We start from the raw sequence: 26,231 nt of genomic DNA, 5'->3' as shown, positions 1-26,231 counted from the left end.
ATAAAAATGGAACCTGTTACGAGAAATCGCGCGTTAGGTTGTTTACGAAAACGAACGAAAGCCAAAAATTAAAAACAACGTAATGCGAAACGCGCTGCGCACGAAATGATTTTTTTAAGGGATTTTATGACCTGGTAACTAAGACCTTTAGGTCAGTCTTATTTTAATTTTAATGAAAACTTTTTTATATGAAAAACTATTTTTATATGATAGCTTTTTTATATAAAATATAAATCATTACGTGCTCCCATATTATCTCATCACATTTCATTTCATTTTAGTTCATGCCTTTTTTATTTTTATTTTTTATTGCTTAGATACCCATCGACGAGCTTACAGCCCACCTGATGTTAAGTGGTTACTGGAGCTCATAGACATCTACGACGTAAATGCGCCACCCACCTTGAGATATAAGTTCTAAGGTCTCAGTATAGTTACAACGGCTGCCCCGCCCTTCAAACTGAAACGCATTACTGCTTTACGGCAAAATCCAAAATATCTTCAGTTGGCAACATTAAAGATAACATAACACGATTTGATACATTTGTGTTTTTCTATGGCATAGTCACATTAATATAAAAATGCAAAACTACCCTTTCATGCTATATTTAATGTTGTCAGTTGTAGATATTTTGAATTGCCGCCATTGTAAGTAGTTGTGTCACGATTCGATGGCCATACTCTATTACATTGATTAAAATACCTATAAAAACAGTCATTTATCCTAAAGCAAAAGAGTATTAATTATTTTTTACACTTGATTTCCACTAAATCGATCCTATTTTATGGATGTTCTAATTCTAATCCGCACGTTTGTGGAGCTAGTTACGTATATTGAAATAAGTGTTGCAGATGTTTACAAAGATTGTTTAAAACAAAAAATTGAATTCAACTTATTTTCTACACTTGGCCATTGTCAATGAAGCTAAGATTTTAATAGGTTAATCAAGCAAAATAGACGAATTTTTTGGTACATATCCCATTCGTGTAACGCTTAGGCCCAAAATGGGGTTTCTCCAAATTTATTGATGAGATTCAATTCCATTGTTTTTCATTCACTTCAGTACGACTATACGTAATTATGTTTTGATTGGCGTTTTTTATGAAAAAACAGACATAAATTATTATATTTTTACTTAATTTTGGAAAGAAAAATATTTTTTATAAGCTTTAATAAAATATTATCGTCTTAAAGTATATTGTATAGGTTCTTCTACAACCAAGGTGGTAATAATAGGCATTCGTAACATCCATCTCTCTTTATAATATGCCAACCACTTTTTTATTTTTTATTCTAAACCCAAAAATGTGTAACACACATGGAGTTAATAAGTACCGTAACACAAGAGTTCAACGTGCAATCTAGCCCATAGATACAGCTCGCTGAGTTTCTCTTTGGATTATAGCTGGGAAAGTCCACTGAAAAAGTCTCAGTAAATGACCACCATTTTACTAAGATTATATTTCATCATCACATTTGTAAATTTAATTCGTTCCTGATTAGTTTCCGTCCTTTTTCATTATTTATAAACTGTAAATAATTAAAACGGCGAATTGTAAAAATCTTTTTACTTGACGCTGGCTTAAGCACAAATCGTGCCGTAGCCAAAAAATAAAGAACAAGAAGTTTATGGTCTGGTAAAATGGTTGTACAATGCAGGTGCAGGTGTTTGTAGTAATATGTACATTTACAAGTATTTTTAAGGGATACACATGAATAGTACAAAGAATTCATCTTACGACAGCTACAATGATAGACTTGGAGAAATTCTCAATAGAAGCATTACTTCGAAAATGAGAGATTCTAGTATTGACGAAACTTTAGCGGGGTTTGGCAAATTAAGAATATCAGCCCTTACTAAAGCCGTTGAATTAAGTCCTTTAGTAAAAGAAGCGACCATAGGACCTAACAGTCCTGTAAAGAAAGAATTAATTTATGAAGAAAAACAAATCCCCGCCAAAATTGAACCGTTGCCAGAGGACCTTGTTGAAGATAAGCTCCGAGGGGATCTCGGTTATAATCTCATAATGAAAGAATGTGAAGCACAGTTGCATCAATTATCAGTGGAATTTTTCCGAAAATCCTTTGAACAGATGATTTGTAAAAGGGCGGAAATAATGAACAAATGCTTTCAGAAGTATAGCGAACAACGTGAGCGCAGAGACATGAAATACCATAAACGGAAACTACAGCTACAGAAGGATTTTCATGAAAATGACAATTTAAATGTATTAAAAATAGCCAAATTAGATGAACAGAACAACAGTGCAATGATCAACAGGCAGACAATTGACAATATGAATAGAATCTTAGAAGAACAAAATAAAGCCACAGCTCGATTTGCGGCAATAACTGACAGTCATACTAAAATATGCATCTGTTATAATGAAATCACAAACGTAATAGCTTCGGAGCCTCTGTCCCAACAGGTTTGTGACAAATACATACCGACTATCAAAACAGTCATTTCTAATATTAGTGCTATCATGGAACTTTGTAAAAATGCATCTGTTACCGACAAAGAGGTAAAACAAGCAGAAATATTATCTTTGAACTTAGAAAATGTACTAAAAAAGATTTTAAATGAAATTAATGAAATTAAAGAAAAGGAAAGGATTTTGAAAGATAATGAAAGGGAATTATTAAAATTGAAAGAAATAGAAGAAAAGAAAGCTAGAGAGTTGGCTGAAAAGGAAGCGCAAGAAACAAAGGTTCCTGAGGTGACAAAAACTGTTAAAATAGTTCGTCCTGATAAAACAAAGGTCAAACCCATGTTCTACTCCAGTAAAAACTACAACTATTTTAAAGAGTTAAGCAACTTTATGATAAGTTATGAAGCACAATACAGTGATTTATTAGAGAATGTAAACATGAAAAAGTTTAGATTTGACTGCCAAAAAGCTGTGAACACTCCAGTGAATGCATTGTCTTCAGTTAGTAGTACACACATGAAGGACAAATATGAAAAGCTGTACAAACTACTCAAAGGAGAGAGTGTACAAGTGTTAGACATATATTTTACTGTAACTCAGCATCCACATGGAGTGACATACTGTACAGCACTCTTAGCCAAGAAAATAGTGAGGCAAGGGGAGTTATTGGTTTCAAGTCATCCTGAAGCTGCATTCCCATTAGCAGCTGTAGTTATAGCACTTTGGGCTTCTTTCCCAGATTTTGGAAAATTATTGCTAGCCAATTTTCACAAGCAGTGCCCTTATTTAGTTCCCATGTTTATGCCCCAAAAAGAAGGTCAAACAGATAAGGAATTCTACTTGTCTAGAGGGTATACATATAATGATGAAGGTGTAGTTGAAAAACAAGATAAATTCTTGAAAAGAATGTCAGGTATCTTTAGACTCATCTGTGCTATTTGGATAATGAGCACCCCCAAATTTATAAACATACCTAACCCCCATGGATTACAGTATGGATGGCAGTGGCTTGCATCTTTCATCAACTTGAAACCAGAACCTGATATATCTGCCACTCTTCTTTATGATTTCTTTACAGTGTGTGGGTCTAAATTTCTCTTACATTATAAGATACAGTTTATTAAGTTAATAAAATTAATTAGCACAGATTATTTGGAAGTTTTACAAAACATTGATGAAGGAGGGCCGAAAACGAGACTGGAAGTACTCTTACAAAACATACTGAAGACCGGACACATTGATCCTCCCAGTGGTTTGTTACAATCAGATATATGGTGAACATCTCTCAATTATTTGTAAATTTATCCAATCCAATTATGAAATATTGACAATAATATCAATGATAGTGCATGTTTAAAAGTGTTATTATGTCGAACAAGTTAAATAAAGTGAATTGATTTGAATGTATTTCATTAATTATTTAAGCTGTGTACTCATTGTGAACAATCATAAACTTAAATTTGACTGTAAATCATAATAATAAAATTTCTGCCTACTTATGTTTTAAACTTTTTCAACAATGCACTGAAAATATTCAATTAATGTAAATTAAATGTTATCCAAGATCCTCTCTTTAATAATCCCCATCATTTTTTACACAATTTGACTGATGACATCTCTATTGATCTTTCTCAATATCATAATTTTATAAACAAAAAAATGTATGAATATTCATTACTTTGGTTTCATTTTCTTCCCAAGATCAAGAGGACTATAAATATTATTTTGTTTGGCTCGATGTTAACACTTTTCGTTAAACTTTTCGCTAACCTTACAGTTTTTAAACTATTTATGGTGATTGATAAACGTAGTGTTACATACTCTTTGGTGATTGATTTAAAACAATATGTGGTCTACTTCATCATGCGTTTGTCATTGTCAAACTCCTTATCAATATGACTGCTTTGATTTCTTACTATATAACGTAGCAACCTCTTTTTTTCCTATCTATTCGCTTGTAGCCTAAGCCTATTCAGTAGACATGTGTAAGTAATGCGAGTGATATTACTCGGGTAATATTACTCTACGATGTAATGCAACATCACACATTACGCGAAGGAAACAAACATCACACCATCACCCAACATGTTTCTTTCTTTGTCGTGTAATGTTGCTTAATACACGAACGGAACCGAGCGAGCGAGACAGACCGATCGACGCAAAATAAATGAGCAAGCGACACGGAATTATTCCTAGTGATTTGGAACCGTATGTCCTGGCCGCTAGGTACATTTTTATACCTATGGTACGTCTGAATTTTAATATAGGTATTTGTGTTTATATTTCCCCGGTCTCCGGAGACCCATCTGGCGCTCTTCGCCGATGACACCGCCATCTACTACTCGTGTAGGAAGAAGGCGTTGCTTCATCGACGACTTCAGACCGCAGCTACCACCATGGGACAGTGGTTCCGGAAGTGGCGCATCGACATTAACCCCACGAAAAGCACAGCGGTGCTCTTCAAAAGGGGTCGCCCTCCGAACACCACGCTGAGCATCCCTCTCCCGACTAGGCGCGTCAACACCCCCGCCCCCGCCGTTCGCCCAATCACGATGTACGACCAGCCCATACCGTGGGCCCCGAAGGTCAAATATTTAGGCGTCACCCTCGACAGTAGGATGACATTCCGCCCCCACATCAAGACGGTACGCGATCGTGCCGCCTTCATCCTAGGACGTCTCTACCCGATGATATGTAGGCGAAGTAAAATGTCCCTTAGAAATAAGGTGACACTCTACAAAACTTGCATACGCCCCGTCATGACCTATGCAAGTGTAGTGTTCGCTCACGCGGCCCGCATACACTTAAAATCCTTTCAAATTATTCAATCCCGTTTTTGCAGGATAGCCGTCGGAGCCCCGTGGTTCGTCAGGAACGTCGACCTCCATGACGACCTGGACTTAGAGTCCACCAGTAAGTATATGCAGTCGGCGTCGATGCGCCACTTCGATAAAGCGGCACGTCATGAGAACCCTCTCATCGTGGCCGCCGGTAACTACATTCCCGATCCTGCGGACAGAATGGAAAGCAGTCGACGTCGCCCAAAACACGTCATCTCGGATCCTCCCGATCCAATAACGGTGCTTTTAGGTACTTCAAGCACCGGTCACCGTTCTCGTCGAACCCGTCGCTTGCGACGAAGGGCTCGACGAGTAAATTAACTCTCAGACACAGCCCACTGAGTTTCTCGCCGGATCTTCTCAGTGGGTCGCGTTTCCGATCCGGTGGTAGATTCTGCGAAGCACGACTCTTGCTAGGGTTCGTGTTAGCAACATCGTCAGGTTTGAGCCCCGTGAGCTCACCTACTAAAGTTAGGGTTACGCTGATATAGCCTCTCAAGGCTCTCAGCTTAGGTAGGAAAAAAAAAAAAAAAAAAAAAAAGTGTTTATATTTTTCATGCGGCCAGCCGGTAGTTTCCCGCAAGTACTTACATAATTTTTTATTCGCAACTTTTGTAAAATCGCTTGTCGCTCGTAATTGTTTAGTAATATTTCATATTAATTTTTGTGTTTGATTTGCATTACTTAAGCACTTGTTTGAAGATAGTTTTATTATTTGTTTTAATGCGTGTTTAATAAGTGAAAGAAATAACGGCGTCTAAATGAAAGTACAGTCCTCATTGGATGCACTTTGAGGATATCGCGCCGAAACAATGCATCTACTGCTCTTGTATATTAACATTATTGTCGAGCTCAATTTGCAGTCTAAGTCGCCATATGAAATCCGTTCATCCCACAATAAATTATATTAAGTAAAAAATAAAATTATTATATTATTAAGTAAGTCAATCTCTGTCAAGTAATATAACAGTGTATTACAATACAAAGTTCATACTTTGTATTGTAATACACTACTGTAATGACACACCCGAATCATTACCTAAGTGATGTGTTGAATCAACACATCACTTAGGTAATGATTCGGGTGTATAGATACAATGTATTCGTCGTCACAGTATCTATTGAACGCACCGAGTAATGTTAAGAGTGATGTGTAATGTTTTCGAGTAATATCACCTGTCTGTAAAAGTGATGTCATATCACATTACATTGGGAAGTGATGTTTTGCGCAAGTCTACTATTCAGGCAGAGCCCATATATAAGACAATAGTATTATTTGACTCAACAGTATATGGCTTGCTATATTGCAAGCCGAAACAAATACATATCTAGGCAGATAGATCATCATAATCCCAAATGCATAATTAAACATGCTTTCCATATTTGTAAGATTTACTGCTTACGACCTCATACATATTTGAATTTATTAAATATGATCTTTGCTGTTTTTTTTTTAACTCCCAAAACCCAAATCATTTAGCGAAATATTAAGGATTTCATCAATTTCCTAGTACCTAAATTAACTACAGCACAATGTTTGTCGGCACACCGACAATTTTCAAAATAATTTGGTGGTAACGCGAAAAGGGAAGATTGTGAATTTGTATATATCGTAATTTAGTGTATTACCATTTATAATGCTGGAAAATCTAAGTATTAGTAAGTTCTCACATTGTTTCTTAGATTTTTGAACTCATTTTATTCTACTTCATTTTACTTTTCAGATATTAGATTAATTAGAAATGATTTTGGCATAAAACAAATTAGTTGGTACCAGAGAAGAGGATACCTTTGCTTTTATTGGATATGAAAAAAAAAACACACTTAAAACCTGTCAAAAAGACAAGTGTCTTCTGCATAAAAATCGGATTTTATAAATAAAGATGTGATACAAAAATATAAATTAACATTCCATATATTTTACTCAGAGTAGTACTTAACACAGTATAATTGAATCCGTCTTAATAGTGGCATTTAACAAAATGGGTAATCGAGATATTTTCAATTCAAGAAATTCTGCATTCAGCCCTCACAGGCTACGCGATTGGGAGATGGGATTTCAGAAGCCCATAGGGGCGGACGATGCGATGGCAAAGAGTCTGTACTGTGGTATGAAACCCATAGCTTCATGGGAATCTGACAATACAAGAACTCCTCCCACTGGAGGAGTTTTTAACCTTGAATTTTCACCTGACGGGTAAGTACCAACCAGGAACTCAAGAGATTAACCTTGGTTCTGTAAATTCCACCAAAGCTTAGTACTCTGCTGTTACACCTGCAACAATATCCACAGCCTTTGTTGGAATTTATATTTATTTTTCTAATAATACATTTAAACATTCAAAAACAGTCTAAAGTAGGTAACTAAACTATTACATAGTGAAATTTGGAAAAAATATATGTCTGAATAATAGGGATATGGATTCTACACTTATAAAAATATAATAAATACAAAACTATACTAGATACTAATATTATTCTTGAAGAAGGAAGTTCGGTAAAAATAAACTTGTAAAACTTGATTCCTTTCTCTGGCGTATTCTTATCTTGGTATATTTTTTTTGTATAATTATATTATTTAAATTGACCGAATTTAATAAATTTATAATCAACAAAAATATATTTTAAATTGACATTTATGAGTTATCTGGCAGCAAAACAAAAGTAATATAAGAAGATTAGGGGGTAATTTTAGATTTTTTGAAGTCCAAAAATGTGCTTTCATGGTATAATGTCACATTCTGTCACATCTCCATTAAATGGTTAATGGAATTAAAAAATGTCACGGCTATTATCAGAAATGATGTAACACTTGTATATATGTATTAAAATGTGGTCATAAATACATAAATTCACTACAGACTTATATTCTGGTTATCCTGTATGACAACTAAGAAATAACAAATAATTTTATTTAACATCAACCATTTTGTTGTGAAAATAATAATATGTTTTAGATCACTGTTAGTGGCTGCTTGTGAAAAAAAATCCTTACAAATCTTTGATCCTTTAACACACCAAAGGACACATTGTGTGACCGAAGCACATTCGGATTGTGTAAATTGTGTTAAGTAAGTACTTTCTTTAACAAGTTTTATGTTAAGGCTATGAAAGGTGTTATCAGTATACTTGTAAAATGAATTAAACAATTGATCTCAACATTTATGTCAAGTAGGGGAGGAGGGGTTAATGGTTCAGATTCATTGTATAAGAACTACAATTTGTCCTTAATATAAGGTGAAGTGTGAAAATTGATAATATACTCTGGTCAATTATAAGCCTTTAATTTTTTTAAAATCGGCTATGTAAGTAATATGTATAGGTTGACGCCATCCTTATGACAAGTGGTTACTGTAATCCATAGAAGTTGCAAGGTGAATGCTCTCAGCTATATTTAGACATGTTCTCAAAGCCTCAGTAATGTGGTTTAACATGTGACATACTTTGCAATGCATCACAACTTTGAGGTATAAATAGCCAGAGTGATGGTACCTATCCTTACAAACTCACAATGACTTATTGGGGTTTGAGTTTATATAACATAAAAGAAAATTTTCAACTTTTTTTTTTTAATTAAGAAATTTTTGAATCGTTGTTTCATGTTATTAGAAACAAGTGACAAATAATTTGTAATTAATTTTAATAGTAAAAGCCCAAACATAATTCAGAATCACTATGTTATCCAAAACAGAGCTGCATGGTATTATCATACTATTTGAAAAATAAGTATATATAGTAAAACTAACTATTGATAGATAAATTTTATATGGTTTTTAATCAAAAATATACAAATAAAAAAAAAGAAGACAGAATTCAAATATATATCTTTAGCTGGGACAAGCAGTGACAAGTTGATGAAAGTGTCAATGTTGAGTAGTTAAATTTGCATGCCAAAAAGTCGAGCATGGAAATTGTGACCAAAATAGACTAATTTATTACAATACTGCGTTCTAATATATTCAATATGAATAATGTTTAAGTAATTACATCTGTAAATAGTATAATGTTATGCAAATTATAGCTCATGAATAAGAGATTCTTTTGTTGTTCGTTAATGTTATTTAATTGGATTGTAGATTTGTAGGTCATAGATCACGAAACAGTATCATCTGTAAGAACAGTATAATGCCATATTACACGCGTATTTTCTTATTTAATTTTCAGATTCTTAGACGCTAGGATGTTTGCCACATGCTCCGATGACACAACAGTAGCACTATGGGATGTACGTAACATGAAGAAGAAGATACGTTCCCTCTTAGGTCATCTCAGATGGGTCAAAAGTATAGAATTCTCGGTTAAAGATAAATTATTAGTTACGTCTGGTTTGGATGGCAGCATATACACATGGGATATAAATTCATATACAGAATGTAATCTTGTATACCAAAGAGTATTTCATACGTCTAGTTTGATGAGGTGTCGTCTTTCGCCCGACGCAAGGAAAATGGTGCTGTGCACAACTGGAGGTTTAATAATTATTATACACGACCTTAATTTATCAACTTTAGCTCAAGATTTACATGGGTTCAAGGTAAGAATAACATCTTAACAATTGCATAGGATGAATTACTTATGTTAAATTATTATTGACTAGCGGCCCGCTCCGGCTCCGCTCGGGTCTTTAACAAAAATTTCAACGATATTTGACGTTGTTTTATTTTTTTAAATAAAGGAACACCATTGCGGCATAACTATAATAGTTAGACATATGCTGTCGCGACACTTTTTGTAAATAATTATGTGTTCTACAAAGTCGTACATTATTTTATTCTATCATCAATAGTTTTCGTAGGGCACGCGATGTAAAGAATATTGTAGGTAATTTTTTATTGGAGTTTTAAGTAGTAAGGATCCTTAATTTTTTTCAAAATAGATTATCGACTATGTCACTCGGGAATAGTGTAACTTCCAAACTGTGAAAGAATTTTTCAAATCGGTTCAGTAGTTTCGGAGCCTATTCAATACAAACAAACAAACAAATCTTTCCTCATTATAATATTAGTATAGAGTATAGATTAGTATAGACAAACATTTGACTAATCACCAAAAGGTTATTACAAGTGATAATCGTGTCAAGTAGTTCACAAAGTGTATGCCGCCACCCTCTTTGATATGTGAGGTCTTAGTTTTATTCGTATTGTCCAATCGGACAAACGAGGAATGCCTCAAACCAGAACACACAAGTGAATTCTTCGTGGCGTAAAGGATAAGACGCTCTTGGCGTGACTGACTATGGCCAGTATTCAAATCCTGCAGATGTTTGATTTATTACAAGATGGTTTCATCTTTACTAATATTATAAAGCTGAAGAGTATTTTTTTGTTTGTTTGAACGTGCCAATCTCAGGGACTACTGGTCCGATTTGAAAAATTCTTCCAGCTCATTTATTGAGGAAGGCTATAATAATATAGCATCACGCTAAGACCAATACAAGGGCACCAATAAGGAATGTTTCAAAATCGGGGTATTTTTCCCTTTTGATAGCTTCTGCTGTGTGCGCTGCGGAAAGGTATAACGGAATAATAATAATAATAAAATTAAATTCGGCATGTACGATTGCTTTGAAGCAGACACTAATACCTAGTCAGGTCATAAATTCTGTCACACGTTTAATGTAAAATAAATGAAACAAGTTTATTCATTATGTAACCATTCATATACCAAAATGAACTTAACAAAACATAGATTCTTATGACACTAAAGTTTATTGAAAATGACCTCCGTGATTTTGAATACAGGCCTTCAATCTGCGCGGCCAGTCGTCTATCGCAGCACGAACGAGGTCCATGTCAATATCGGCGGCTGCCTTAATAAAGGATGTCTTGAGTGACTCCAAATTGGGATGAGGCTTTGAGCACGCCTTTTCCTCCAAGTGTTGCCATATCTTGTAATCTAACGGATTCAAATCTGGACTGGAGGGCCAGACTGGAGGGCCAGTCTTCGTGCCGGATGAAGTCGATTTCACGCGCCGCCAGCCAGTCTTGTGTGCTCTTCGCTCTATGAGCTGGCGCCGAATCTTGTTGGAATACCCAGTGCCTGTTATTGAACATGATATGAGAAACAGGTTCCACAAGGTTCGTCAGGACTGTATTTTGATACACAACTGCATTCGGTTTTACACCTTTCTCACAAAAATGTACCTCTGTTAAGCCCCAATAAGAAACTCCCAACCATACCATGAGCGAGGATGGAAAATGACCTCGTTGGACACGCGGAATACGGTTGCTCGCTTCTTCACTACTGTGTGCGTACACCTTATCATTTTGTTTGTTGTAGCTCTCTTCTACGGTAAAAATTTTTTCATCCGAAAAAATTATTTCCCGATATTTTTTTCCCGCGTACCGCATCAACAAAGCGCGGCATCTCTTCAGTCTCAGGTCCATTAGACGAGCATTCAAACGATGTCCTGTTTTTCTTCGATGTGCCCGAAGCCCTAAGTCTTCATTTAACACCCTTTTCACCGTGGTTCTGCTTAACCCCATCTGAAGGGCCAACAGTTTCTGCTTACGTTTGGGATTTCTTTGAATTCGCGCCTTCACAGCTTTTATCACTGCTGGAGTCCTAACAGACCGAGTTTTTTTTTTTTTTTTTTTTCTTTTTTTTTTTTTTTTTTCCTACCTAAGCTGAGAGCCTTGAGAGGCTATATCAGCGTAACCCTAACTTTTGTAGGTAAGCTCACGGGGCTCAAACCTGATGAACCAGACCGAGGGCGACCACTTCTTGACCTGTCATCTACACTAGAGTCTTCATTGTATCGTTTGATGGTACGATAAACGAATCTTTTGGTTATATTAAAATTTTTCAGTATGTTAAAAATTTGAATTGGCGCGTAACCGCAACGATGCAACGCAATAACTGCAACACGGTCTTCTTTAAGAGTCCACTCCATATTTAAAAATGAGTAAAATTCTAAAAGTATACATTTTTATTTTCATGAACAATTCGAAATTCGAATTCAATAAACTTTTTTGTGGCCAGCATTCTAAAAGAAAAGTTTTTACTGTGTGACAATACTTATGACCTGACTAGGTACAATGTTAATTGATTATTCTCAGCTTTAAAATCATTGCATTCAACAGCCGAACCTGTACAAACTGATGCAAATGAGCAAACAGCTGATACCGATAGCAGCAATGTACGATCATCTCTTTGATAGTACACGGAAGGAGAACAGAATAGAGTTTGTCTCGGACTTCCCCGACGGTAATGATGCGGAGGTCATCAGTGCATTGCAGGTCAGTAATGCAGCAAACAGATAAAGCAGTAGACACATTCACATAATAGGTAAAGCAGTATGTACATAAATAAAAACTCGTATTTAATTAGGATAAAAGTGTTAAACCACAGATAAGTTTGGACGGAACTGTTTACTGGGCATTTTAATTTGTATACAATAAAATTATGCAACTATTTTGTTTAAAGAAGTCTAGGCTTGGTCGCAAACGCCATATTGAAATAGGCCAATAAAACAATTATAATGAATCGATTGAAACAGATCGTACATACTTTTCTAACGCCCGATTTAGTAAAAAAAAAAAAAATTAAGCCCGTTGTGACAGTATTTTTGTAAAATTGATAAAGATTTGGATCGACGTCGTTCGAGTTATGGAGGGTAGAAGATGCACCATCCTAGTGTATTCAAAAGTGTCCGCTGAAAGAGAGCCAATTAAGTGGCAGCATAGTATAGTAATCGGCACGATTCGTGAGCTCTGACCTTGACATGAGCAGAAGTACAATTCGTCGTGGCCTAAATGATAAAGACATCCGGTGCATTCGTGTTGAGCGATGCACCGGTGTTCGAATCCCGCAGGCGGGTACCAATTTTACTAATGAAATACGTACTCAACAAATGTTCACGATTGACTTCCACGGTGAAGGAGTAACATCGTGTAATAAAAAACAAACCCGCAAAATTATAAGTTGCGTAATTACTGGTGGTAGGACCTCTTGTGAGTCTGCGTGGGTAGTTACCACCACCCGGCCTATTTCTGCCGTGAGGCAGTAATGCGTTTCGGTTTGAAGGCAAAAAAACTGCATTTTTGGGTCTGTTTGGGGAAAGAGGCAAAAACGGGGGTGGCGCCGGCCATATCGATTGCATGATTGGATCTTCCCGCGTCGCGTCACCGTCAGTTGTGATTGGTTTCCAGTGTTCTCCACGCGCATCACTGCAGCAAACTACACTTTCGTGCAATTTTATTAAGCGTATTATTGTCTATGTTTATTAACCACACATTTTTATCAACCTCATTTAATTCTTCCAGACATCAACTATACCAAGTGGAAAGATTTAAAAAACAGCGCCATTAACTATTAAAGTAGGATACTAAATTAAGAAACACTTTCTACGTAAATGAGTAATAAAAATAAATAGTTTAAGTTTTAAATACTGAATAGTTTTTAACTACACAAATTGCGACAAAATTTTAAATTTTTCAACGCAGAACACTTCACTCTGTTCAAAATTGCTTAAATCATATCATTTCCATTTTCTACACTATCGCTATTTCAATGAGTCTTTCAACAATAACTTGCTATTTACAGGTGGACATTTTTTTAACTTGTCCCATATACAATTTTTTTTAAGGGATTTTATGACCTGGTATCTGAGACCTTTAAGTCATGTCTTATTTTAATTTATATTCATATTTTTATGAAAAATGATAATATTATGAAGTGAAGTGAAATGAAGACGAATAATTTGGTCATTTACTAAGATTTTTTCAGTGGACTTTTTGGAGGATCCCGAGAAGTTACGTCGAGCGGCTTTGTTTCGTTTTCCCACATTTGTGCACTTTCACAGATATTAAACAGTTAATAAACCACCATTATTACACATTCAAACCCGAAGAAACACTAAATAGACAAAATAAAACAAATCACACAACTTCACTCCTCGCGTTCCCGCCAAAAAGTCTGCCATATACAAGATGATGCTCCTTACTTCTACCCTCCATAGTTCGAGTACCAAAAAAGAAAACCACAGATAATATAAGATTCTTTGTACTGGAAATTAACAAAGGCGCGTTTTGTTACAGATACACCCGCAAGGATGGAGTGCGTTAAGTCGGAATCTAAGTCACGAGGATAGGTCCGAGGTAATAAATATGTATATTGACGTGAATCATAAACAATGTCAGTTTACTAAGACACCAAACTTTTTCACTTTCGTCCATAGTGCGTTACGAAATATTATTTTTATAACGCCCCGTGTCCTGATATGTATTCCTCTCCACTGTGTTGCCGAGGGTTCTTCTACAATTGAGTCTTCAGCTGCAGACTGCGGCTTGGCTGTGCCCCCATTTTTTTTATTGCTTAGATGGGTGGACGTGCTAACAGCCCACCTGGTGTGAAGTGATTACTGGAGCCCATAGACATTTACGACGTAAATACGCCACCCACCTTAAGATGTAACTTCTAAGGTTTCAGTATAGTTACAACGGCTACCCGACCCGTCAAATCGAAATGCATTACTGCTTCACGGCAGAAATAGGCGGCCTGCGGACTCACAAGAGGTCCTACCACCAGTAATTACGCAAATTATAATTTTGCGGGTATGATTTTTATTACACGGTGTTATTCCTTCAATGTGGAAGTCAATCGTGAACATTTGTCAAGTACGTATTTCATTAGGAAAATTGGTACCCGCCTGCGGGATTCGGATACCGTTGCACTAGATACGAATGCACCGGACGTCTTACCCTTTAGGCCACGACGACTTAAAATAGACTCGCGCTACATTCTCTGGACCCGCGCGCCGTTACTTAGCATTTATAGTACGTATGTATACAGTGGTGGATTTACACTAGGGGCAGTCGGGGCAAGTGCCCAGGGCGGAAATTTTTTTAGGGTGGCAAAATTTTGAAAGTAAAAAAATTTTTTAGTCGTATCAAGATTGCGCAATATAATTAACTACTAATTTTCTTTTTAATTGATAATTCAAGAAATTCAATTCATCCATTATTTGTGAATTATAATTTTGACACTTTTGGTAAAAATTTATAATCAAAATGATTTAATCAATTTATTTCCTTGGAGATTCAAAATAATAATCGATTTTTCTGTAATCAAAGAAATGTTATAATTTTTTTTATGTAATATAATTATGAGTCACCCTTAGTGCATAATTTATAATTGTTAGAAAACAAAAAACAAATATTTATTTATATTTTTGGAATATATGACATAATTTTCTTTCAATATAATATAATATAATATAAAATTCTTTTAATTTTGAACAATAAAATATAATATAAACTATAAGTAGTTAAAATTTCCAGTATTGGGGCGGATGTTTTTTCCGGTGCCCAGGGGCGGTATTAAGTTTAAATACGGCCCTGTACGTATAATGTGTTACGCAGTGGACGTGCATTCACGACATCCAGCCGGAGGACGCGTGCCCGACGAAGCCGACGCGCGACACGAGCGCCCCCCCGCCGCGCCGCAACATGCGTCGCTTCCGTCTGCACCTGCGACTGCGACCGTACGTACCCACCCCCCGCTCCAACCTCAGTGTGCTTAGTGCGAGTTTTTTAACGTTCTCGATATCGTAAAAGTTAGCTCATATTTGTATGGAATGGGATCGTTTGCCTACGTTTGCCGTTAGGGGCGCTGCTCCAACTGGATACAAAATTGGTTAAACTTTTACGTTATCGAGAACGTTAAGAAACTCGCACAAAGCATGAAGGCCTTAAGCAATTGCCAATAAGAGCTGATTTACGCAAGCAGAGTCGCGTTTTAATAGATGGCAGTGTGTATTGTAAAACAGCAAAAGTAGATGCCAATTTCTGTCACGAAGTAGACATTCGCTAATGTTTGAATTGAATATCATTGTTATAAGAAAATTCAATCCTACGCAGGTTTTACCGTATCAATTTTATAAACACACTTCATAATAACTTGACACGCACACACACACACAGACGCACGCACGCGCAAACACACACACACGCACGCACGCAACTTAATTTTTATTGTACGAACAGTTCTCGGACGGAGACTGCAGCAGTTCCGAGCGAGGCGGACCCGGAGCCCGAGCCGGGCCCGTCCGGCGCCGCCGCCTCCGCCACTTCCAGGCTCTCGCCGGTAACATTCAAATATACACAAATATAATAATACTAGTGTAGGAATATACGACAAAGGGAAGATCTTCCACCGAAGATATTGCTCGGCAGACCGACGGTCCGAATGTTGTTGTTCGGAACTTGTATATATGCAAGCTTATCTTGAAAATGTCGTAAGCGAGATTCAGGCATCTGTCAATTGTCTTGCGTTGTATGTAAAGATGTGGTAAATGAGTGAAGGAGGCATGTAGCGCTGTGAAACGATGAGGGAATATAAAAATAACCAAACCACATTCAACCACATAATGCCTCATTATAACAACGACAAAAAAATGTCCAAAAAATTAAAAATAAATGTTAGGGGTGGACAACCCTTATCACTTAGGGGTATGACAAATAGACAGTAGCCGATTCTCAGACCTATTGAACATGCATATTTTTATTTCATAAAAATCGGTCAAACCGTTTCAGAGGAGTATGTTAACTAACATTGTGACACGAGAATTTTATTTATAAGATATACATAGACATCAACAATAACCTTCTACAGTAACTTGACTATGGCACCGGCATTGACGGTGTTCATCCACACCACCAGATGCCGTATTGGCGTGGTCACAGGTCCATTCATTATTCGACTTGATTAGAAGCCGCTTGTCAATATTAACCGTTCGTTATGTGAATGAATAATGATTTGAATTCTTGCATTCCGCTGCGTCACAGCAAGGCCTGTCGAGTATACAGAACGACTTATGGGAGGCGTCGATAACGGTCAAACAAAACAGAATGCTTCAAGACATTTATAGCAGGTATGTTTCGTTTATTTTATTAATTTTATTATAATATATTATTTAATTACTTAATTTACGGGATCGAAACAATTGTGAAATATTCATAGACTATGGCACTAGTGAGACCTGACGTCACTAGCTACTATTGTGTGTGAGAGAGAGAGAGAGAGAGAGGGAGAAAGTATTCTTTATTGTACACCAAAAAATTTATAAACAATGCAATACATTAAATACAGTAAAAGTACAATTTTGGCAGTTTTATCGCTAAGAGCGATCTCTTCCAAACAACCATCAGGTGGACAAGAACCATTGGAAAACGAATTGTGCTCTCTGTCTAGAAATATAGACGTGTGTGTGTATTTTTTAATATTTTTATGATTAGTTTTTTTGAGACGATACTATAACTATCTATTAATATTGGATAATTAAAAATGTGGACACACTGGTCATACTCGACAAAGATGTGTATAGCAGATATGCATAGGCTCTTATTCCCATACACTATTTAAAGTAATGCGCTGTGAACTTTCCTTCGCTATGTCTGTTCTATAAATCTTATAAATATTTGTTCAAAGTGGTTTGGGTCTTTCATTATTTCATCTTTTGTACATATATTGTAACAATTTATTTCAACTTGAATGTCTGAAACATACACTGCACTGTGACGTCACAAGACAGTAAATCAAACACAGAGGCATGACAAAAAAGCTTGACATTAAAAATGTGTTTTTAGTGATTTGTAAGAAATTACAATACATTATGATTATTAATCTCTAATGATGACTCTGAATCGAAACATTTTAACATAGTCAATAATTTATGTAATACTTAAAAATATATATTATAGTAGTAGGGTACATTTTAAGTTTTTTTTTATTGCCCTTGTAGGCGGCCCACCTGATGGTGAGTGGTTACCGTCGCCCATGGACTTCAGCAATGCCAAGGGCAGAGCCAAGTCGCTGCCTACCGAAAAGCTATAAAAAAAAATAATTCGGATACAACATTTTGATTCAATATTAACTTTTTTTTTCCATACCTTAAACTCATGACGAACAAAATTCCCGATTCGCGCCGATTGCGAGAATAAACATTAAGATCCCATAAACTTTTCATGTGGTGATGAAATAAAAGAATAAGCAATGTTAAGTGATTATGCCACTAATCAACATTTTTTATTTCGCTTTCGTCAAAAGGGCTAGCAGGTATGTGTTTTTATTTTTTCCAAAAATAAAGAGCTTTCATTTTGGAAACCAAATACATATTTTAAGTCATGACTTTACCACCGATTCGGGAATTTAGTTACACTACTTATAAAAAAAAGGCAAAGAACTCAGGGATTTATGTACTTTTTCAAATATAATAATGTACATCACACACAAAATTTACATAATCTTATTTTACGTAACAAAAAAGACCTACGTAAATAGACCTAATGACTTCACATGCGTTCTTTATTCATAAAAACGCTGAATTTGCATAAATTTTGATTATTTACTAACATTTTCATCTCTTACACGCTTTTTGCGTAAGAAGGAAGCGAATTTGAGATGTTCGAAATGAAGACTTAACGTGGGTAGGCCTCCCAGTAGATGGATCGACCTATTGATGTTCGCGGGGATCCGCTGGATGCAAGCAGCGCAGGACCGATCTTTGTGGCGAGGCTTGGGGGAGGCCTATGTCCAGCAGTGGACGTCTGTGGGCTGATAGAATAGAAATGAAACTTTTGTTAGTGGGTAATTACATTGAATAAATGATGCAATGTCACAACTCAGGGGCCAGGTACGTCGTAACTTCAACATGCAGCGGATAACCGGGATTAATACAGGGATCACTCCGCCCTCGACGCTTCGAGCGAGGCACCCAAGAGATTCCACATTGTACGACAGGTTTTTTTAAAAATGATAGTGAAATTAGCAATAATTTTGACAGATTTGTTTTTTGACCATCAATTAGATTTGACATCATTGAAATTTTGGGCCTTTGATTCGTGTCTGATTGTTGACTGAAGTCACTTTGGTCATTCCAGAAAACTTCCGAGGAACCCCTATATTCTGCAGTGAAACTAGCCATCCAGTGGATGAACATTGAAAAATTATATTTTCTTAAATCCCATTATCATTCCGTAATAACAGCCTGCTGTATATAATACAATATTACTGTGTTAAAATTAGAGGGCGTCCATAAATTACGTGAAGCATTTTTGTAAATTTTTCGACAAACTATTGTATCAGATCCGGCAATATTTTATTCTAAATATAAAATTTCACGCAATTTTACATCGTTTTCTACTAGATTTTTTTAAACCTGAAACTGCTAAGACATTCCCCTCTCCTCCCCCTAGAACACCTCACGTAATTAATGGACACCTCCTTAGAGACTTACAAGGTTTGGTTAAAGTTGCTAACTTTTATTTTCTTGTAAATTTCCAAATAAAGGTATTCATTATTAATCTTCTCATAAAAAGCGTTTATTCATTTATAACTTACAAATATTTTTACACAGAATCATTATAATTATATTTTATTTTATAATTTTAATACTAATTCTCTAAAAATTTTTTTCATTCTGTTAACTAATTAAATTCAAACTCAGCATGTGATCCACACTTGGAAGACCAGATTGATTCACACGCAATTTTAGGTGAAAAAAAACCCAAATACGAATTAGATGTTTCCCTAAATTGAAGGCTTCTAGCAATAGACATTGATCGGTTTAAATTTTCAGTGGTTTTTCATTAAAACTAACAAAACGATTTATCTTTAGTACGACGCCTTCGACGTCTGGCCACTACCCACGCGAAGTCATCATAGATAAATGCGTTTCATCGAAACCCTTCATCAGACAGAACAAGGATAGACTGCTTTACTACATTGAAGAAACGAATGAAGGCAGAGGATTCATAAAGGTGAACAATTTGATGTGCTCTTTTTTTGTCCTACCTATGCTGATAATCTTGAGAGGCTATATCAGCGTTACCCTAGCGTGTAGGTGAGCTCTGGGGGCTCAAACCGGAGGTGTTGCTAACACTGGTTCTAGCTAGAGCAGTTCTTCGCAGAATCTACCGCCGGATCGGAAATGCGATCCACTGAGAAGATCCCGCGAGAAACCCAGTGGGCTGTGTGGGTTTACCACTTAGCACCCTATTTTTACGAATCTTCATGTTTCAATGTTTTTTTTTATTTATTATTTGTTAATTTTGACTTATTGTTTTGACGTAAATTTTGGGAAACTTGTACTCATTATGTTTTTTTGTTTACAAGGCATATGTTACACTTATTGTAACATTTTACGTAACGATACTCCACTACAAAGAATATTTTGTTGTGTAAGTGTAACATAAATAATTTCGGTGGCCGGGCGCCCTTATTGTCTTGGCACCGTACACTCCGCACACGGGAACGGTGCGGCCCTGGCTGTATGCTCGTCTGCCTATAAGAGCAATAAAAAAAAAATATATATTTATTTATTTATACACAAAACAAATCACAATCATTACAGTACATATTAGCTAAATCGTACAAGTAGTAGTACCTAGATCTAATCTGGATTGCAACCTAAATAGTGTGTGCACTCAGCAAATCCATATTAATGTGCATAGCTTTGGCTATCGAAAACACAATTGAAATTACAAATATTGATAACTAGCCATTGTTAAATAGGATATCCTTCACACATTTGACAAATCCCCTGAGTCTAGGTTCAAAGATATCAAGGTTACCGTGACATTTAGCCAAATCATTATACTGCCTGACCATTCTGACCATAGGGCTATGGGGTTATAGTATGATATATTATTTTTATATGTCCGTAACGTAAAGAAGTTTACCAAATGCGAATTTCGGGCTCTGAAGTGGATGTTTTTTTTTATTGCTCTTGTAGGTAGACGAACATACAGCCCACCTGATGGTGAGTGGTTACCGTCGCCCATGGACTTCAGTAATGCCAGAGGCACAGCCAAGCCGCTGCCTACCGCTTAATACTCTTGTGTGTGGGTATTGATAGAAATATTGTTTTCCAAAATAGGAATTGTGTTACTCTGCGGACGGTCGCATCGTGTGTTCGCCATTCGGGTGCGGCATGCGGCTCCTGGCTCTCAACCAGCAGTGCAGCGAGCTCCCCCACCTCGTCCAGGACTCGTCGGGGCCCAGGGTCATGACCGAAGTTGGCCAGAGTTTGGGCATTCACCAAGATCTCGTAGTTAGTTCGCGGTTCAGTCCTCGATATCACATGCTCGTCACGGGCTGTCTAGACGGCAAGATAGTCTGGTACCAGCCGTACAGCGGAGAAGATTTGTATTAAAATAGATACTTAAATACAATTTCGGAAATCATTCTGTTTCTATTTTTGATCCTGTAGCTTTAATGAATTTTTCTTTTGATTAGAAAATATAAAGTGCCAGTGAAAAGTTTATTACCGAAAGTCGATTCGTGTCAAAGTCACACTTTTGCAGCACTTTGTACTTTAAAATATGTTTGCTTCCTCTTCCTCCTCCCCAACTGAGAGTTGCGAGCATAATTAAGCCTGTTTACGAAAGTAAACGTCGAAGGATAAATAATTGATATAATAAGGAGGGTAGAGGTACGGAAAACCGTCTCATGTGGGAGCTTGAAAAAGTGTCCCACTTTCAGCACTAAATAACAGTTCAAAAATCCTCCAGAATGCCGCTAGCATAGACACAGGGTATGATATTAATTGAGCAGTTGTTAACTGATTGAAGTATGCTGAGTTACGAAATTTAATATATTTAATGACTAGAATAGTTAGCGATAGTGTAATATACAATACTCACATGTTTGCGTAGTCCAAACTAATTTCGTCAATATAACCTAAAATTGATCAATGGCAAGAGATCTCGTGGACGAATCCCCATGCGTTGGACGAATCCCCATGCGTTGGACTAATCAGGTGAAATACCTTACTGAAACCCCACTTAACGAGTGTGTGCGCCGGGCCTCGGTTCGCAAACTGTGGAAAACATCTGTCAAAGCTTTAATGAGCAAGAATTCCACATGACCACAACTGCTCTGCCAAGAGCAACCGATTACGATGATGATGAACCTAAAATTATTGCTGTGGTAAAACGTGGAGACATCGATTGCATTTTCTTATCAGCTTTAAATAAAATACTTTTTGTGATTTTGTAGTGCTTACAGTTCTTTCGTCCTTTTTTATTTCTCTATCTTATTCTAATAACTTTCAGCGCCTTTTTTTAAATTTACCCGGTTGCTACAGTAGCGCCACCCTTATTTAGCAGATTTTAACGGACACTTTTCACACACAGAGACGGTTCTTCTTACCTCTACCCTCCATATGATTTAGGTAAGTTTCTATTCTTTACCAATACATTTAGTAACGCCATCTAGTTATGATATTGGGAAAGATTACCTGTTAACTTCTAACTCATTTGAGACCGCCTAATAATAATATTATACTTATTTGTGGAATTATTAAAATTATCGCCAAAGACGAAGTGAAAAAAATTGTAATCGTATAAAATAAACCAAAAAAATTTATAGTCTCGCATGTTTGTAAACGAACTACCTACATAATCGCAATTCAAATTGCGGTTCGCAATCACCTCCGTTGCTGAAAATTTTCGAGAGAAGAGTGCTGCTGCCCACATGCACAAGTGGTGTAAATAGTACAAGTTAGTGTATGCTGTCCTTTTGGGCATCATCTCGCAATTTTTATAAATTAATTACTACAATATACAATCCACTTCATAGGTGGATTCGCGCACCCAATATTATGCATGGTTGAAACTTTTTTATTTATTTATTGCTTAGATAGGTGGAAGAGTTCACGGCCCACTAAGTGAGAAGTGATTACCGGGGCCCTACAATCTACAATGTAAATGCCGCTATCTATCTTGAGATAGGAGTTCTAAGGTCTCAGTATAGTTACAACGGCTGCCCCGCTCTTCAAACTGAAACGCCTTAGTGCTTCATGGCAGAAATAGGCAGGGTGTTGGTACCTACCCGTGCGGACTTACAAGAGGTCCTACCACCAGTAAATGGTTCGTTTCATTAGATTAACCCAAATGTGAAAGATTTAATTCTCTATTTCTTAACGTTGAAATGGGAGTTTTTAATTAAAAGACAAAAAAGTAAACAATGTCAATAATTACATTAACAATATACATAAAACATGATTCTATAAACATTTAATATAAAAATGTTCCCTATGATTTTTCACTATTGATAAATTAAAGGTTCAATTTACGATTACACATGTCCGCCTTCCTTAAGCTTAGCTACGAGAGTGTCCACGTCAGGTATGATGGAGCCAGCCTGTCTGACTGGAGGATCTTCCACAGACACCACCTTGATACGAGGTGCCAGGTCCACCCCAAGGTCTTTGGCACTTACTTTTTTGAGAGGCTTCTTCTTTGCTTTCTAAAACAAATATAAATTACGGTAGATGAGGATCCTTCCCAACTAAAATAGAGACTATATATTCCATGTATTCAAAAAATTTATCATGAATCAGTTATCTTGATGACAACCATGTTACAATTAATTAATTTAATTTTTTATGTGAAAAAAACGGTGTGCTGAGAACTAAATGAAAATATTTTAGATTTTAGATGTTCATGCTTTTGGAATTTTACTATTATCCTATTTAGTTTTTGTTTTACGTATCAACCGAAATGCACTTCGGTAGTTAAAAATAGCATCAATAGCATTAATGTTAGATTGAAGAACCAATAAGTATATTGAAAACTGTAAACATTAAATTATATGTGACGTTGTTCAACTTATCAAGAATAGTTAGCAATAGTTGTATTGAAAGTTTAAATTGTATGAGGCATTAATAAACTTATCAAGAATAGTTCATCCTTATCAAATTCTCAAAGGAAATCTATACATCAAAAACAACAACAGTTTATCAGGCACAGCTTAATATGGAACTTGGGGTTCTTCATCTGCAGTGTATCAGTGTATGTTCTTCTAATTTTCATATTAATATATCACTTTAGTGTTGTATTTACCATGATGTTAGGCAGTGTAGCATATCGTGGTTCATTCAGTCGCAGATCAGCACTCAGTACAGCTGGGATTTTTGTCTTGATAACCTCTAAACCTCCATCAATTTCACGGGTTATAGTTAGAGCACCATCAGTCTTTTCTATCTACAATAAAGATGAATTTGTTACTGTTTATTTTAATTGAAGGTTTAGCCAGGTTAATTATGCGTATGTCATTAAAATTGTCAATAAATTGCTTACAGACGGCCAACCCAGCACACAGGTGGCACTGTTGTATGTATTTATGTTAATTTATATTGAAGATGTTAGATAATTCGGTAATCTCAATGTTGAACTTATGACTTCTTGCATAAAAGAAGAAAAGAGCATAATTTCAAACAAAATTTAATGTTTTTTTTTAAATCACTGAATTAAAACTCGTAATAATTGATTATTATTGAAAACTAATTATAACTTAATTCATTATTGTTATTTACAAATTATAAAAATTACCTTTGATGCAAATGTGCCTTGTGGCCAATCTAATAAAGCAGCAGTCATCTGTGCTGTCTGGTTGGAGTCATCATCTATGGCCTTAAAAATTAAAAAGAAAGTTTTAGGTATTTATGACACAATGATATTAAAAATATATATGCATTTTTAATTGTTGTTACCTGTTTGCCAACAATAACTAAGTCTGCCTTCTCATCTTGTGACAGTTTTGCTAAGATTTTTGCAACATGAATGGGCTGTAATGTGTCATATTCAGCCCCAGCCACTTCAACATGAATAGCTCGATCTGCACCCATAGCAAGAGCAGTTCTGAGAGTTTCCTTTAAAATAAAATAAACAAGCTTTAGCCTCAAAAATATGTAAAAAAAAATAATGAGACTATAAACATTTTTTACTACTAATAGATGAAATTTATTATTATATTAATTTATTGTTTTTATAAGGAATTTAAGTCATTAGTGTTAAAAAGACCAATTAGAATAAATTCTGTTCTTTTTAAATGAAATTTTATTTAAAATGAATTATAATTTTATTAGTTTAACATGAACATTTAATCAATCTGCATTTTTAATTTTTTTTTAATGGATACCTGTGCTTGTGATGGTCCACAAGAGACTGCAATGACTTCGCTTGCTAACTTTTTTTCTTTCATTCGAACAGCCTCCTCTACTGCTATCTCATCAAAAGGATTCATTGAGTGCTTCACCCCATCTGTGACTACACCAGACTTGTCTGGCTTCACACGAATCTGAATATAAAAATCATATTAATCCTCTTTGTGATACTAAATTTCATATTACATTGCACACACTTGCCAAAAAACTTATTAATATAATTATACTAACTTAAAGTAAGCAATCAACTTTAATATTGAATAAAAAAAATCTGTTAGGATCTAAGTGCGTCATTTTAAACCAACTTTAGTATAGTATAGTTCGGAGTTAAAGGATTTTATCAGTAATGTCATCTTAATTTAAGTGGTCGAAAAGATTGCCAAGTGGCAAAGGGTCATTAATCAAGGCTATTATGAAAGATTATAGATAAGAATAGCTTAGCAACGCAAAGGTACTATATTCCAAATACAATTGTAGTCTTTATTGGTCATATATGTATGTATATATATATGTATTAAAAACTATTAATTCTTTATTAATCTTTTAATAATAAAAACGGTGCATAAAAAATAACCTTTGCACTTTCATATAACTTACTTTTACAGCATAGTCGATAACTCTCTTAACGCCAACAAGAACACGAGACATTTTTCTTTTAATTAGTATCTAAAAGGCGTAATAATTAAAGGACTAAATATTAATGAAAACAAACTAACAGGTAGGTACGAAGTCCAAATTTAAAATATCCACAGATTACTAACAAAGAGAGCAAAACTTTAAAACGTTAATAACATCTATAATAATCTGTGGAACTTCGCTGGGTCACAGTGTTTCCACTTTTAGAGAATTCTCTTTTTTTTTAGGGAAAAACTGTTGATATTTTGGATGGTTAAAGACAATTTGAATAATACAATGATTTAGGGAATTTCGGGGTAAAACGCAAAGCCTATACTAGTAACCTTGTAGTAAAGTAAATCATAGACTAAACCACTGCTTTTTTCTTAGGAATT

At 35.7% G+C, this 26,231-nt stretch overlaps 3 protein-coding genes across 4 annotated transcripts; 2 read left to right on the top strand and 1 right to left on the bottom strand.

Moving 5' to 3' along the window:
- Positions 1-1,216: 1,216 nt before the first annotated feature.
- Gle1 (Gle1 RNA export mediator) lies at positions 1,217-3,932 on the top strand. The gene has a single exon (XM_028175616.2). The coding sequence runs from the start codon at positions 1,714-1,716 to the stop codon at positions 3,709-3,711; it is 1,998 nt and encodes a 665-aa protein (XP_028031417.2). The 5' UTR covers positions 1,217-1,713; the 3' UTR covers positions 3,712-3,932.
- Positions 3,933-7,008: 3,076 nt separating this feature from the next.
- Positions 7,009-21,457, top strand: LOC114243956 (DDB1- and CUL4-associated factor 10 homolog). 2 transcript variants are annotated; one of them, XM_028175621.2, is made up of 11 exons: positions 7,009-7,470; positions 8,231-8,344; positions 9,438-9,807; positions 12,356-12,511; positions 14,312-14,371; positions 15,635-15,756; positions 16,259-16,358; positions 17,060-17,145; positions 18,900-19,004; positions 19,891-20,032; positions 21,151-21,457. In XM_028175621.2, exons 1-11 carry the CDS (start codon positions 7,256-7,258, stop codon positions 21,424-21,426), a joined length of 1,746 nt encoding a protein of 581 aa, XP_028031422.2. In that variant the 5' UTR covers positions 7,009-7,255; the 3' UTR covers positions 21,427-21,457. The 2 variants fall into 2 exon arrangements, with proteins under 2 accessions (XP_028031422.2, XP_028031423.2); XM_028175622.2 differs by lacking the exon at positions 18,900-19,004 and having other exon boundaries at positions 7,067-7,470.
- Positions 21,458-23,234: 1,777 nt separating this feature from the next.
- Positions 23,235-25,983, bottom strand: Etfb (Electron transfer flavoprotein beta subunit). Its single transcript, XM_028175577.2, has 6 exons — positions 25,819-25,983; positions 25,197-25,355; positions 24,769-24,927; positions 24,608-24,688; positions 24,119-24,259; positions 23,235-23,522 (listed from the first exon to the last, which is right to left on the bottom strand). Exons 1-6 carry the CDS (start codon positions 25,867-25,869, stop codon positions 23,352-23,354), a joined length of 762 nt encoding a protein of 253 aa, XP_028031378.1. The 5' UTR covers positions 25,870-25,983; the 3' UTR covers positions 23,235-23,351.
- Positions 25,984-26,231: the final 248 nt, after the last annotated feature.

This window comes from Bombyx mandarina, chromosome 25 (assembly GCF_030267445.1).
Source record: "Bombyx mandarina strain Sakado chromosome 25, ASM3026744v2".
NCBI classification, from domain to species: domain Eukaryota; kingdom Metazoa; phylum Arthropoda; class Insecta; order Lepidoptera; family Bombycidae; genus Bombyx; species Bombyx mandarina.
The sequence above is the reverse complement of the archived record's forward strand: the minus strand, read 5'-3'. Positions and strand labels throughout refer to the sequence as shown.

Coding starts and splice junctions, on each gene's coding strand:
- Gle1 (XM_028175616.2), top strand. CDS start 1,714: ATGAATAGTACAAAGAATTCATCTTACGACAGCTACAATGATAGACTT.
- Etfb (XM_028175577.2), bottom strand. CDS start 25,869: ATGTCTCGTGTTCTTGTTGGCGTTAAGAGAGTTATCGACTATGCTGTA. Junction 25,356..25,818: donor TTATCGACTATGCTGTAAAA/GTAAGTTATATG, acceptor TTTTATATTCAG/ATTCGTGTGAAGCCAGACAA. Junction 24,689..24,768: donor TAGTTATTGTTGGCAAACAG/GTAACAACAATT, acceptor TTAATTTTTAAG/GCCATAGATGATGACTCCAA.
- LOC114243956 (XM_028175621.2), top strand. CDS start 7,256: ATGGGTAATCGAGATATTTTCAATTCAAGAAATTCTGCATTCAGCCCT. Junction 12,512..14,311: donor AGGTCATCAGTGCATTGCAG/GTCAGTAATGCA, acceptor GTTTTGTTACAG/ATACACCCGCAAGGATGGAG. Junction 15,757..16,258: donor CTGCACCTGCGACTGCGACC/GTACGTACCCAC, acceptor TTGTACGAACAG/TTCTCGGACGGAGACTGCAG.